General features: G+C 41.7%; 1 protein-coding gene across 4 annotated transcripts in view; it reads left to right on the top strand.

Annotated features, from left to right (window-relative positions):
• STARD13 (StAR related lipid transfer domain containing 13) overlaps positions 1-13,476 on the top strand; it is a 259,294-nt gene that overhangs the window by 213,124 nt on the left and 32,694 nt on the right. For all 4 annotated transcript variants that reach the window (XM_054164923.1, XM_054164921.1, XM_009907051.2 and 1 more), the window contains 2 exons: positions 9,647-9,718; positions 11,775-11,856. In XM_054164923.1, the coding sequence (XP_054020898.1) occupies positions 9,647-9,718; positions 11,775-11,856 (154 nt within the window). The remainder of the gene's footprint in view (positions 1-9,646; positions 9,719-11,774; positions 11,857-13,476) is intronic.

A 13,476-nucleotide genomic window follows, 5' to 3' on the forward strand; every position in this document is an offset into this window, starting at 1 on the left:
GGGTGGTACTCTGTCCTCCAAATCTGTGCTGAGCCAAGACTCATGGGAGCTGTCAGAAGGCAAGAAAAGGAATATAAATCCTAATGGGGAAGGGGGAGGATGTGGAGGCAACCAAGCTGTTAATCACTTCTGCCCATTAGTAATACAGAGTATTTTTCCTAAAACTAAAGGAAGGAGAGCCTGGTGTCCTTGTCAGCTCCCAGTATATATATATTATTTGAATTTTATCTATCTCATAAATCCAGTTAGTAGTTTCAGCTGGATAAAGTATTCTCCTTGTTTCTTGTCATAAAATGCTGCAGCGTTCTGCTGTGCAGCTGCCACATTTCATCCTAATGCAGCTGCATTTCACCCATGGATGAAGTGATCCCTATATATAACTTTCACATCAGTTTTTATAACCATTTAAAGTGCCTCAGGATGAGACGTGGGATGCAAGCTATTGTTTTATTAGCATCATCACAAAGTGCTGCATTGTACAAATCAATTGTAAGCTAAGGAGAAAAGTGATTTTGAAGTGATACTTGAAGATAGGGAGAGATTTTTTTGATTTAAAGTCCTGTTTCATGAATTTAAAAGAAAGATGAAAATAAAAAAAGAAACTAGCATGGAGTGAGGTTGTATAAACTGAGTGGACGTGTGGGACAATGGGTAGCAAAAATGTCAGAGAGATGAATGGCAAAGAGTTAGTGTGAAGTGACTTTGGAGTAGAAAACATGAAGGAAAAGCAGAAGGGGAAATCAGTAAATAGAAGTGACCTTGATGATCAGCAGCAGCTGAAGACCTCAAGAGGACACTCAAAGGTTAAGACCTGAATCTTTTTGCTTTATCACATAGCTGAGCTATATAACATGAATATGGCTTTTCAGCATCAGTTAGCACTGTATCTTTGCTGTGCTATTAATGTTATATTTAAGACTTTGAATACTAAGACCAAATCTCATGTTTAGGTTCCCAGTTGTGCTGAACACCCCGTACCTCAGCAGAGAGAGTTACTTACAAGTCTACATAATTGGAGAATTCCCTGAGAAACTGATTTTATGTTAAAGACTCTTAGGACAATGGTGGCTTCCAGGAAAGGTGGCTAATTACGCTGAATTGGGAGTCCCCGAGGTTATTTTTATCTCTATGAGTCCCTGTATTGCTGCTGGCTTGTGCTGGCTGCTTCAGTGTCCACTGTGAGTCACCTCTCAGCTTAAAGAGCCGGTGGAGCATAGCATGTTGTACAAAAGCCTCTCCTACAACTGCAAGCAGTTAGTGTTTTGTTGAGATGCTATTTACATCACATTATTAGCATGAGGAAAACCATTTTGTTGCATACTTAGCTTTGATGAGATCTAAATGTAAAAAATATTAATACAGCCACTGTTGCCAGAACTGTAACATTTCATGCCTGATGAACCTGCTATAAAACTGAGGCCTACCAGTTTTACCAGCATCTCATTAATTTAGGACAGAAATTCAGCACAGTTCTTTCACCCAAAGAGGAGTTAGGTTCCTAACTCCTTTCTGAAATAACACACCTTTTTCCTTGGGAAATAGAGCCATGCTCAAGATAAAAGGCTGATGGGAAGTCTTCCAGCTAGGCTGTGCAGAATTTGGTGATAGTAGGGAACAAAACAACTGTAGTAGTTGAAACAAACATAGTCCACACTATGTCTGAGCAATGACTGTCAATAGCCCAGAAGGAAAAGGTATATAAGGGGTCATCTAACTGTGAAAAAATAATCTTTTAATTGTCTTTAGCTTGGTTTCATTTATTCCATAATGGAGAATCCTTTCTCAAATCTGCTATGGTAACATTGAGTAGTTAGATAAGACTCCAGCTCAGTTTTGAGTCCACTCATCTCCTCATCCCAGTGTCCTTTGGCAAAGAATGTGATGGATTATATTAAAAATAGTACTTTATCAGTTCATATTGCGTTCCTTATTATTAATTCCTCCATTTTCATTAATTTCTCTGTCCTTGTGCTGCAAAGTAGAGCAAATACAAGTTCCCAATTTCCTATCTTTGTATTACCACTGATTTTTTTAGCCTTTTGTTGTAACCCTTCCTAATTATTATGCTCTGCACAGTAAACAGTCTAAATCTTTTAATCTCTTGGCATATGAGATTTTTTTTCATGTCAATAAATAATCATTCTTCTCACTTTCAACCTTTCTAAGAAGTCAGAGCATGAATGGACATCATCTGACTATGATTCACCAAGTGTAAATTATTACACATAAAGAAACTACTGATGAAGTTGAAAGGATCCTTTTCTGTTGACATTTGAATTATAGTCAGCTGCAGTGGTTTAAAAGGTCCATATTTTATTGCATTATTACTCGAGCCACAATTTTTCTGCAAAAGTTTAAGGTCTATTAAAATAACACTTTGACAGCTTTATTTGCTCCTTAGTTGCAAAACATAACCTTGACTCTAATAGTAATTATATGGCATGATATAAAATAATTCCAATGAAATTTCACTTTTGAAAATCCTACTATCAAGATTTATTGAAGAGTACCCACCATGGCATAGTAAAATCATACACATTCATTGTATGTTTGTATTTTATTTTATTTATGATAGATTTGTACTATAAATGGTAATTTTATGGGTACATGGTACAATTACCTTTGCATTATTATTGAAATTCCCCTGGAAGAGTCCTAGAGTATAAGGGAATGGGATAAGCCATTAGACCTCTAATTAAAAGCAGTCCCTTAACTGGGGTTTTTGGAAATTATGCTAAAAGCTTAAACCATTTCAGAAACACCCAATACCCCTTACAAAAAAGATTATGCCATCCAATAAATAAGCTTTAGAATGTTCCCTTTTAAAGAATTCTGATGGGTGTGATGCAACATGAAAGGTTGCAGAGAATCGTATCTGTCTTTATTAAATTGCATGGGACTTTTCCCTTAGGGGATATGAGAAGTTTTATGTTGCCATGGTCTGTCTACACCAATCTGCTTACAGTAAGTGAAGCAATATGATAATCTAGTAGTTAAGGCATTAACGTTAACCTTTTCCATGCCAGGTATAGATGTGAGCCTCTGTTTTGCAGTGAATTTCCCATGTGATCTTGGAAAAATCACATTTTTCTCATATTTACATGTATTTTCCAGTTCTTTTCAATTTAGCACCTTTACTCTACTGTAGTCTAATTTCTTCACTCCACAATAGCTTTGCTAATGCCATTCAGTGGAAACCTATCAGCCTTTAGTATTATGTAGAAGCTGAGTGACTATGGAGTGATCAGTTTAAGTATCAGAAATGTTGGTCTGTCCAGACCAGATTACTAAGGCTATTAGTGGCATAGCCATATGTTTATATTTTAAAGTGTGGGTACCTCATTCCCACCACCCTTATCTCTAACCTGCTTGTGTGCTTCTGAAGTGCTTTTAGTACCACTCTGTGAAAATAAAAACCACAGCTACCCAGAGAAGTATCCTAAAGACTACGAGATGTAGGAGCAAGAGAGTAATGGCAGCTTTTTAAGTATCTTGGACTGGGCTGCAAGATGAATCTGAAGTGTGCTTGGCCTCTTTTCATACAGCTTCAGCCTGAACTGAACTGTCCTACAGATCCCATCTGTCCTCATGAGTGCTCCTCTGAGAGGACATCAGGGTGGTGACATAGCTTGTTGGTGACATAGCTTATTGGTGACACAGCAGGTGTATGGGGTGCAAAGCTTGCATCAAGACCAGTGACTCAAGGCAGAAGCATCCGTAGTTGCCTTGAGCATGCCTCAGGCATAAGACATGATTAATGTTTCCTCCTCAGGAGTATTCTCTGGCTTACCTTTCGCAGAGGTGGGCTGAAACCAAATTGTTACTCTGCTCTCAAACAATGTTTGGAACAGTGAGACCTCTTCTACCTAGCGGACTGGCTTGAGGTGGTCGCTGGAGCTCAATGATGCATCTGCACGGTCAAATGCACTGATCATTTTCTCTAATACTCCCAGATATTTTACCTTATGTCTAATAAATTGGATCTAAGTGGTGAGCAATATAGGCTCAATGAAAAAAGGAAACATAAACAGTGATTTGTTACAGACAGATGAATAATAAAGGTTAGCACATAAAGCTGCTACAAAGGTAATAGATGTGGTAATTATGTACCTTATTTATTCTGGTTGCTATTTGTTTCGTGGTATTGTGCAAAGAGATATCTGAATTTTAAATGAGAAATAGAATTTCTTTTAAAAGGGAGAAAAAGCAAAACAAAAGATAGAAGAGCCAGAGGGAGAGAGGCAAAAAGGCAGAATCAAGATGAAATGCTGATGTGTAGTTAAGAGAAGGAAAGAAACTCTAGTATCTAGGGTTTAGCACTCTTATTTGTGGACAGTGATAAGGGCCCAAGATAGAAAATTAATTTACTTGCATGATTTTCTCTCGACAGAGCAATTTTCTCCAAACATCTTTTGAGACAGTTTTGCATTCTTTTGTGTGAAGAGGGACTGTCCCAGTGGTTTGATTTTCTTGGGCTTGGTAAAATGCAGCTAATGTGGACCAAAGAGGAGCCTTAGAGAGGATTTGGGTCCACTTGCTAATCCAGCAGGAGAATATTGTCTTTGGTGGCATCTGGGTGCTAGAGTGTTCCTCTGGCACTGAGCAGCATCAAAACAGTTTGTGAAGAACCAGAGAAAGTGCTGGAAGAAAGGCTGCAAGCAGCTGCCTCCATCTGAGCCCCAGAATAGCCAGAGTACCCACGTGGTCTACAGGAGATAAGCTCAGACCTGCTTAACACTAGAGATGGACTCAAAGTCAAGTCCCAGCTGTGCTCTGAACATCTGTCATGTTTCCTGGGTGAACCTGTCTCTATTCACTCTATGTTTGGATCAGAGATTTGCACTTCGGTCTCTGTTGTGCGACACTGTATCAGTGTCACTGATAAACTTTTCATTTAATACATAACGGGACAACTCTAGGAGGAAAGATTAAGACACAATCCCCTAGGAGGGTGGAAGGGAGGAAGATGTCTTGGCTGATCAAAGAAGTATATGATAAGGTTTTGAGCCGCTGCTTGCATATCGTAACTGAAAGGTTTTGGTGGAGCAAGGGCAACGTCTGGGGGTTTTCTGGGGCAGTGCATAAGGAAGGTCAGCAGCAACATATGTGTGCAGGGAACTTTGGACATAGCTCCTAGGAAAAGTTGGCAGCTAACAGGATATGGAGATCATGAGGAGAGCATTACCTGACCTCCCCAGAAATGTGGCCAGAGGGCTTTTGCATGTGTGGATCCCAGTTGTAACTCACTACCGGTACAAAAGTGAAATGGAAAAGAGAAGTTTGTTTCCTGTGAAACTTCAACTCAAAACTGGAAAAATCCCCACACACTGAGGACTCAAGTACTATGAGACAGACTGTAGCTGTCAGTATTTGTGACTGAATTATTATCTAACCTTAATAATTAATGATTGTCATTAACTGCTGCCCACGCAAGTGGAGGCCAGTACATAACTTATCCCTGACATTTTTCTGTCAGCAGAGCTGGCATGAGTGCAAACCCACCATCAGCTGCAGTGTGGTGAGCAGCCTTTTTTTTCAGTCATGCTAAGGGAGATGCTGCTTGTGGGTCAGCAGTGGCTCATGTGCCTCTGGAAGGATCTGTGCCTCCTTCCAGCCTTGAATACAAAACTATGAGTCGTGCCCTCTCTAAAAACACTCCTCTGAGTCTGAGAGCCCTTCTCTGTGCTGTTGACAAGCTGCCTTGGAGCCGTTTGTGAACACATGTGGCTTTCCAGGTCTGTCAGTGTCGCACCTAAACTCTGCTGCTGCTGCTGCAGGTTGGTTCATGTTCCTGCACTAGTCTGAACATGGGAACAGAACTGCACCAACACTGTCAAAGTATTTCTGCAACCCTTTATTGATAGCTTCAGTGAGGTCTTTCCTGTGCTGTACTCATCCCTTCTCAAAATAGTCTTCACTGATGTTTTTAACTAGCCTGTAACAAAAAGCACAGAAAGCAAAGCTTAAACTGAGCATCTCAAACTATGTTTTAAGCAGAAATGAAAGCATCTGTATTGCATTCTGAACTGTGATTTTGTTTACTTGCCCTGGGTGAAATACTAGAAATCTCCTTCGATGTCTGCTGAGGAATATAAACTTGGCTATGCCTTTTCACCAAACCTGCAGGAGCAGACAAGTAGGGAATGGCTGGAACAGGTGCCTATAAAGAGTAGAAATGCATTCTCAGGAGCAAAGTCTTGTTTTGTACTGGGCCAGCAGCACTCATTGCACTTCTGCTTTGCTGTCCTCCAAATAAGATCAAAATAGAAAAGAGAGGTATGGAAGGGAAATGGGCACTGATACATGTCCAAGACCCAGTGTCCTGCAAGCTGACTTAGCAAGTCTTGCTCAAGGCTGAATCTATTTGTTTGAAGTCATCATTCAGAGAATAAGAGTACTCCACATGGGTGGCTTCATGGAGGAGATAGAGTCCAGGTTTTGTAGGCAGAAGTTAATCGATCATTTTTGGCTGGTTGCAGTGTTGCAAACAAACTCATGGGGAAAAAAATGGACCCACCAAACTGCCACAAAGGGTGAGAGTTACTTCCCTAATTGTTCCCTGCAATCATTCACCCATTGCAACATGGTATTTTTCAGGTCTCACTTGGGCTGCAGGAATATTCCTCAGCAAGCTCCTCTGAGCAGCCAACTGCAAAATACAGTGAAATAGGATAAGCGTGTAAGAGCATTAATTGGTAGCATTCTCCATCGCCCACAGCCTCTGTTAGTTGTTCTTCCAGGCCAGATAGAGCTGGAATGTACCTACAGCTGTTCTGAGTTGTAAAATACATTTTGAAATGGGATTGATTCATCTGTGTTTCATGAGACTGAATTAAGCAAAAGAAAAAAGTATAAAGACTTGTCTTTTTTCCAAGCATTTAATAAAAATATTCAGTCTCACTGGAACATAATAGAGATGTGCTTTCAGCACACAGATGTGCAGCAGTGAGAGCCACGTTTTATGTAAGCTGCTCGTTCCTTTGTGCAGTGTCAAGAACTGAATGTACTTTCGTACTCCTTTTTTTGGCCTTGACATGAACTAATGTCAAAGCAAATGAAGACCTGGTGGTAAATCCTTTTCAGCACTGCTAATAGTCATGGCCATTGCAGAGCTATTACTGGCTGTCTAATCAGCTTTGGGAAATCAAGCTTTTGATACATTAGACCTTGTAGTCTTGATTTCTGCAGCAAAATTAGCTGTCATGGCTCGGTATTTAGAGGAGCAGAAAGGTGTGTGGGCCACATACTGCAGAGTATGTTCAAATCAGGTTTTATGTGAGCTTCAGTGGGTAAATCTGTGTAATGAGTGAACAGAATTTTGTGGGGGGAAAAAAATCACACCAGCATCTCCTTTCTGTAAAAATGCATTTTAGTGAAAAATAGATTTACAACTGGATTTTTTTTCCCATGGAAAGCAGAACATGAAGAAGTGTAACTAAGCCTGATTTTGGTTTTCCAGTTCCATTGCTTATTTTATATTTAATGTTTTGTATTATGGGTGCCTAGATTTTACAACCGTTAATGTGCCAAAACCATTGACTGGTTCATTTGGGTTGAATAACAAGCAACATAAAATGTCTACTTTCTTCAGCACCTGCACACTCCATTCCTTAGTGTTTTGCAAATTGAAGAGGTGCAGATATGTGTTTTGACTTTGATCTTGTACACTGAAACTGTTCAAGTGGTAGATCCTGATCTAGATCTGGGTAGCAAGGAGGTGTTGCCCAGCTTTCCCCAGCAACCCACATTTTTCTGGGTGAGTCTCTATTTTCAGTCGTTCCTCCAGTTCCTCTGGGAGCACCTGCATATGCATTCAGTGTGGATGCTGAGCAGAGCTGAATCTGGCACAATGCAACCTGTAGAAGGAGTCCACAGAGCTTGGTAAAATCTGAGGTACCTTACTGTCAACATGCATCTCAGAGGTTGGGTGTGTAACCACGTGTGTGCCAGCTGAAGCGCGTGTAAGGGGTTGGGGCAGACCCCCTCCCCACCACGTGCAGAAATAACGACTCAGACAAACTGATTGCAAAAGTAGTGGAGAGTTTAAATAGAGAACAGTGAGTGTGCACAAAAGGAAACATGGTGACAAGAAAGAAACCAAAGTAAACCCAGAAAGACTCCAAACCCCACCTGAGGGTGCATCCAAAACCCCCAGGGCTCCTTCTTCCCCCTCCCTCTGCTGGGCTAGTCTCAGCTGGCCAGGCCTGAGACTGCCCATCCCCCTGTGGCCTTGGGCCCAATCAGGCCCATGGCCGGGAGATCTCTCCCCCAGTTACCAAGTCTCAGAGAGGGAAGGAAAGAGGAAGTGCCAGACCCCACCGCAAAATTTATAGTGGTGCAAGGGATTATGGTAGAAATACCTAATTTCCTGAGTCCACCCACTGGGATGGACTGCTGGACACAGGAAACACCCCTGTAGCAGAGGGCACCCAGCCCAAACTATGACAGCGCGTGAGGCCTGTTCTGCTGGAGACACTTAAAAGTTTATACTCTGCTCTTCTGTACCTGACATTTATTTACTGCTGCTGTAGTAATTGCATGGGGTGAATCTGTCTCTCCTGTGCAAAAAGCTTTAGGTTTTAATGTGGTCCCCTTCTTGAACATGATTTCTTTCTATTCCCTCATGCTTACCTACTCCTGGTCACGCCCAGAATAAGGAAGGACTTTTCTCTTGCACAGCTGATGATTCCCCAACCTTTTCCATATGGATGAGATGCATTTTATCCAGTGAAAGCTGTTTGATAGAGGCAACTTCATCCAGCAGCAGCTGTGTCCATAATTCTAAGTAGTGAAGAGGCAGGGACAAGATGACACAGACTGATTCCTCTGACCTTCACAAGAAAAGATTTGTCTTAATCAATAATGGAAACAGTCCAAAACAGGCCTGGAAGTAGATTAAAATTAAATAGTAAGCAGTCTGGGGTCCAGCACTTGAAGCTACTACCTGTATCTATTTTACTTAGCTGCACAGACTCCCTCTGTTAGCAGCCATATGAGAAAAGCATTGCCAGTAGTTGATTTATCCAACTGATTTTAGACACTGCTTTAAGGTGAAATGAATCACCCTTTCGAAGTAACTGTCTCTCTATATTGACTGTGGAGGGAGTCTATGTAATGGAGTGCAAATGAGTAAAGGTAGGAAGGCACATCCTACCTGTGCAATTGTCCCTTCAGTAACATGAGACCTGCACTGGGATTTTCCTGGCTGAACTTTCAGTAGCTTTCACATAGGATTTTTCTCCTCAAGAACTGTCAGAGCAGGAGAAAACACAGTGCTCCCTGTCACCCCATTTCCACCCTTCTTTGTCTTCACCTCTTCCCAACAACTTACCCTTGGGGAAGGACCACAAACTTGGATGAGCAACTTCTGCTGCATGGCGATGATTATCACTTCATCTTGGTCACCGAGAGGTTGCGCAGACCCCAGGGTTTTGTGGATTCCTTTGAGGGTTATTTTATTTGATGCTATTATTTTTTATTTGATGTTGTTATTATTTGATGCTATTACAAAATACTTCAGAGTGATGACGATACTTTCAGAGCAACGAACAGCTACTACCAAGTCCCTCAGCAATTTTCTTTTAACAATAAGAACTTCTAGTGTAATAACAAAGTGTTAACTTTTCTCTTTTTTCTTTCTGGTCAGAAATTGAAGCAAAGGAAGCGTGTGACTGGTTACGTGCAGCTGGATTTCCCCAATATGCTCAGTTCTATGAAAGTAAGTACTTTTTTCTTCTCTTTGTGCAGTACTGAAAGTGCACTGAGACCTTGCCAGGAGAGCTTGCAGTCAGCCAACTCTGCATTTGACTGAGTTATAGCCATGGCTGGCTGCATCACAAAGCCTCAGCTGCTGGAGTCATACCAATGCCTAAAGAAAAGTAGGATTCTTGCTCTCATAGACATGGGAAGAAATAAAAAAGAAGGACATAATGTGTGTAAATCTCAAAGGTTAACAAAAACAAGTTCAGAAATTCCAAATACATCATTTTTTTTTTCTTTTAAACTTCCTGAACATCATCTAAAATAAGATTGAAAGCACTAAAAGTTACTGAAGAAAAGACTGAAAACTCTGCAAAGCTACCAGTAGTGAATAACCTGAGCTGCATTTCACATCTGCAAAGCAAGAAAAGCCAGTATTTTGCTGCTAACTCAAAGCAAATGGCTGTGTCCCCTTCCTAGCTGCAATGTGAAAGCCCAGAGAAGCAGCATCTGCAAGCAGGGCAAGGCAAGTGGTTGCACTGCTGCTGCATTCAGGAGCAGTATGAAGATTGGGATGGGATTTTCCTGCACTCCCTAGCTCAATGCTGAGAGGGAAACTGCAGATGATCCTTATTTTTCCCAAACTGCATATTCTCTCTGCCAGAGACACAGAGCCAGCTCAGACCTGCTTGGGCTTATTAGCCAAAAACAGCTCCGCCAAATGCCACTGGATACCTTCCAGGGTCAGCTTGGGTCTGGAGACAGCACAGCTCCACACATAGAACAATAGCCAAGAAACCCCGTGGGTTAGAGCCAGCTTTTTGGTGAGCCAGCTCAGACAGCATCCATCCCTCACGTGGGGCTGAGGGTGGTGGGGAGCATTGTGGCAAGGATACCTTGTCAGCCTCAGATGACCAAATGATGTCCCTCGAGTCTCAGGTGCTGGCTTCTGATGGGCTGCTTGGGTGCCCAAGAACTAGGATCATCATACATAGACAGTTGGGTGGCTCCACAGGAGCCAGGTTGGCTCTCCTAAACCCAGGAAGGAGCTAAGACTGCCAGACCAAAGCTGACACAGATGTGTGTCTGCCCCAGTCCCTGGGTGCCCAGTAGAACCTTTATGTCTTCCCTGTAATCAGAGTATCTCAGATACCAAGTCCCCAAAAGAAGAGAGACCTTGCTGCTTGCCAAACTCAAAGGGATGTTTCCTCTGAAAAGCCAACCTGTGCTAGACTCCCACAGTTCCCATACAGTCAACTATGCACTGTAGGCAGTCTACATTTCTGAATACAAGGTGGTTTTTAGAGACATCTATTATGTCAGCATTAAGCACCAGTGTCTGAAAATGCTGGCTGCAGTTCCTGTATCTCAGCATCCTGCTGGGGTACCTAAGCATGGAAGAGCAGTCTGGAGAGCAGCCATAGTGCTGGAACCAATCCCACCATTACAGAGCCCACTAATGTGTTGCAGTCATGTCACTTTTCATTACAAATGTCCATTTCCAGCACATTAGTCTGGCTTTTTAGCTAATATTGGGGGTTATATTTCAGCTTCTTTTTCTTTTTCTTTTTTTTTGGCTCTGTTACTCAAGTAACTCTTTGTCTGTAATCATTGTTATTGGGACCTGTACTAAAAGGAAGAAGTGTGGAACATTTCTGTTTCAAGGGAAAAGTCAGTATAGCAAATAACTCATTAAGTCACTGTAATAGGAATGGAGAACATTGTTGCTTATGTGGTTTGGAAAGTGGTTTGGTAATTCCCTGATCTCATTCATTTGTTCTAGGTGCTAGAAAGAACAGCTCAAAACTGAGTATCTTATTAAAGCCAAAATGAAATAATCTTGCTCTCTCAGTTGGTGCAAAGGGTGTCCAACTGTACCTTTAAAATGACAAAAAAAACCCATAAAATAAAGTGACTGAAAGGTTCACAGATACAGCTGGAAGGGAGCCACAGCTGAGTGAAATTGGTCATGCTAGATTTCAGTGAGCAAGCACACGTAAAGCAATTTAGATGAAGATAATGTATTTTCATTTGAATAGAAAGCAGTGATTTTAGTATTGTGTCTCCTTTTATAGACTCCCAGTTCCCCATTGACATTGCTGCAGTGAAGAAAGATCATGATTTTCTTGACAAGGACCTTGTAGAACCTCTTTGCAGGTAAATAACAACTGACATTTCTTTTCTGATAATTTGAGAACATGAACTGATTTGTTATTGTTAGCATATCGGTGGAAACAGCAGCAGAGATGTTTGCTTACCCAGGCAATGATACCTATAATGCTGCCATTCTGAATGAATTCCTCTAATGGAAAATGCTGGAGCAGGACCCCCACTACACTCATAGAAAACATCACATTATTTGAGAAGACCCAAATCCAATGAATTTGAAATGCCTGCCCTTTAAGAATGAGCTAGCAGTAGTACAAACAATCCTTGAATAAATGAGTCATATTTGAGTTGCAGATGAATAACTTTTATGTCCAAGCACAGCAGAAAAGACCAAACTTCATTACGTGGAATTCAGCAAATACTTTCTCTGGCAACAGACGTGGTTTTCATGCTGCTGGGATTCCCTTGGTACTCTCCTTTGGCACCAGTAACAGAAGTGGGACTAGAACCCTACAGTACTACAGCTGCTACAACTAATCACTGATTTGTCCCTCCCAGAGAGCTTGGATTTGCTGTTTATCTAGCTTTTTATATGCTGCCTGTGATGAATATACCATAACTGCATTGCTGAGTACTGTCTCCCAGGACTCAAAAAGCAGCAATTCTGTGGTAGCCCTGCAAAAACATGTTGCAGAGGCATTGTTTCTCTCCTTTTTCTCCTGTGCTCCTCTCCTCTTCAGCAAGGACAAAGAAACATCTGGCCTTTAACCAAGCAGGCTTTATTACATGTAATGGAAACTTTCACAACACCAACATCAAGATGATTGGACAGAACTCTATTTCCCTTTTTTCAGCTGTGGCCGAAGTCATTAGAGAGTATACACTGTTCCACTGCACATTGTTGCTGTGCATTGCAGGGATTAATGAGTTTGTGACAGGGGACTGCAGAGAGCATTTCTGAGGACCACAGAAAATAGGCCTGGAAGAGAGGTCATCTAGTCCATCTCTTCCTGCCAGGAAATACTCTTTTTCCTGGAGGATCCAGGTAATTCCTGGATGTAGCTGTCAGAATGCTATCCCAAAATTCCCTTGCTGCAGGTGAGACCTATTGCTTCTTATTGCATACAGATATAGGAAATAGAACATTCTCTCTCTCTCTCTCTCTATGGCAGCCTTTGTGCCTGAAGACAACTCAGTAGGAAAGACCAGGATCTTACAGCAATTGCTCAAGATGCCACTGAGCAGAATAATTGCAGATTTGATCTATTGCTGTTCACTATGGCCTGCTGGGAGGGATTTCTATGCCCATTCCAAGAGATACTGTCTTTCCACATATGCATGCCCCTGCTTCAGTCTGGTATAGTGGAAAACATACTTCACTGTGGTCTGGGCACTGGGAAGGGTCCAGAAAAGGGCAACAAGGCTGGTGAAGAGTCTAGAGAACAAGTCTTATGAGGAGGGCCTAAGAGGACTGGAGTTGTTTAGTCTGGAGAAGAGGAGGCTGAGGAGAGACCTCTTTGCTTTCTACAGCTACCTGAAATGAGGCTGTAGTAAGGTGGGGTTAATTTTCTTCTCCCTACTGTCTGGTGACAGGATGAGAGGAAATGACCTCAAGTTGTGTCAGGGGAGATTTAGACTGGATATTATGAAATAGTTCTGTCCTGCAAG

This window comes from Dryobates pubescens, chromosome 10 (genome assembly GCF_014839835.1).
Source record: "Dryobates pubescens isolate bDryPub1 chromosome 10, bDryPub1.pri, whole genome shotgun sequence".
Lineage (NCBI taxonomy): Eukaryota > Metazoa > Chordata > Aves > Piciformes > Picidae > Dryobates > Dryobates pubescens.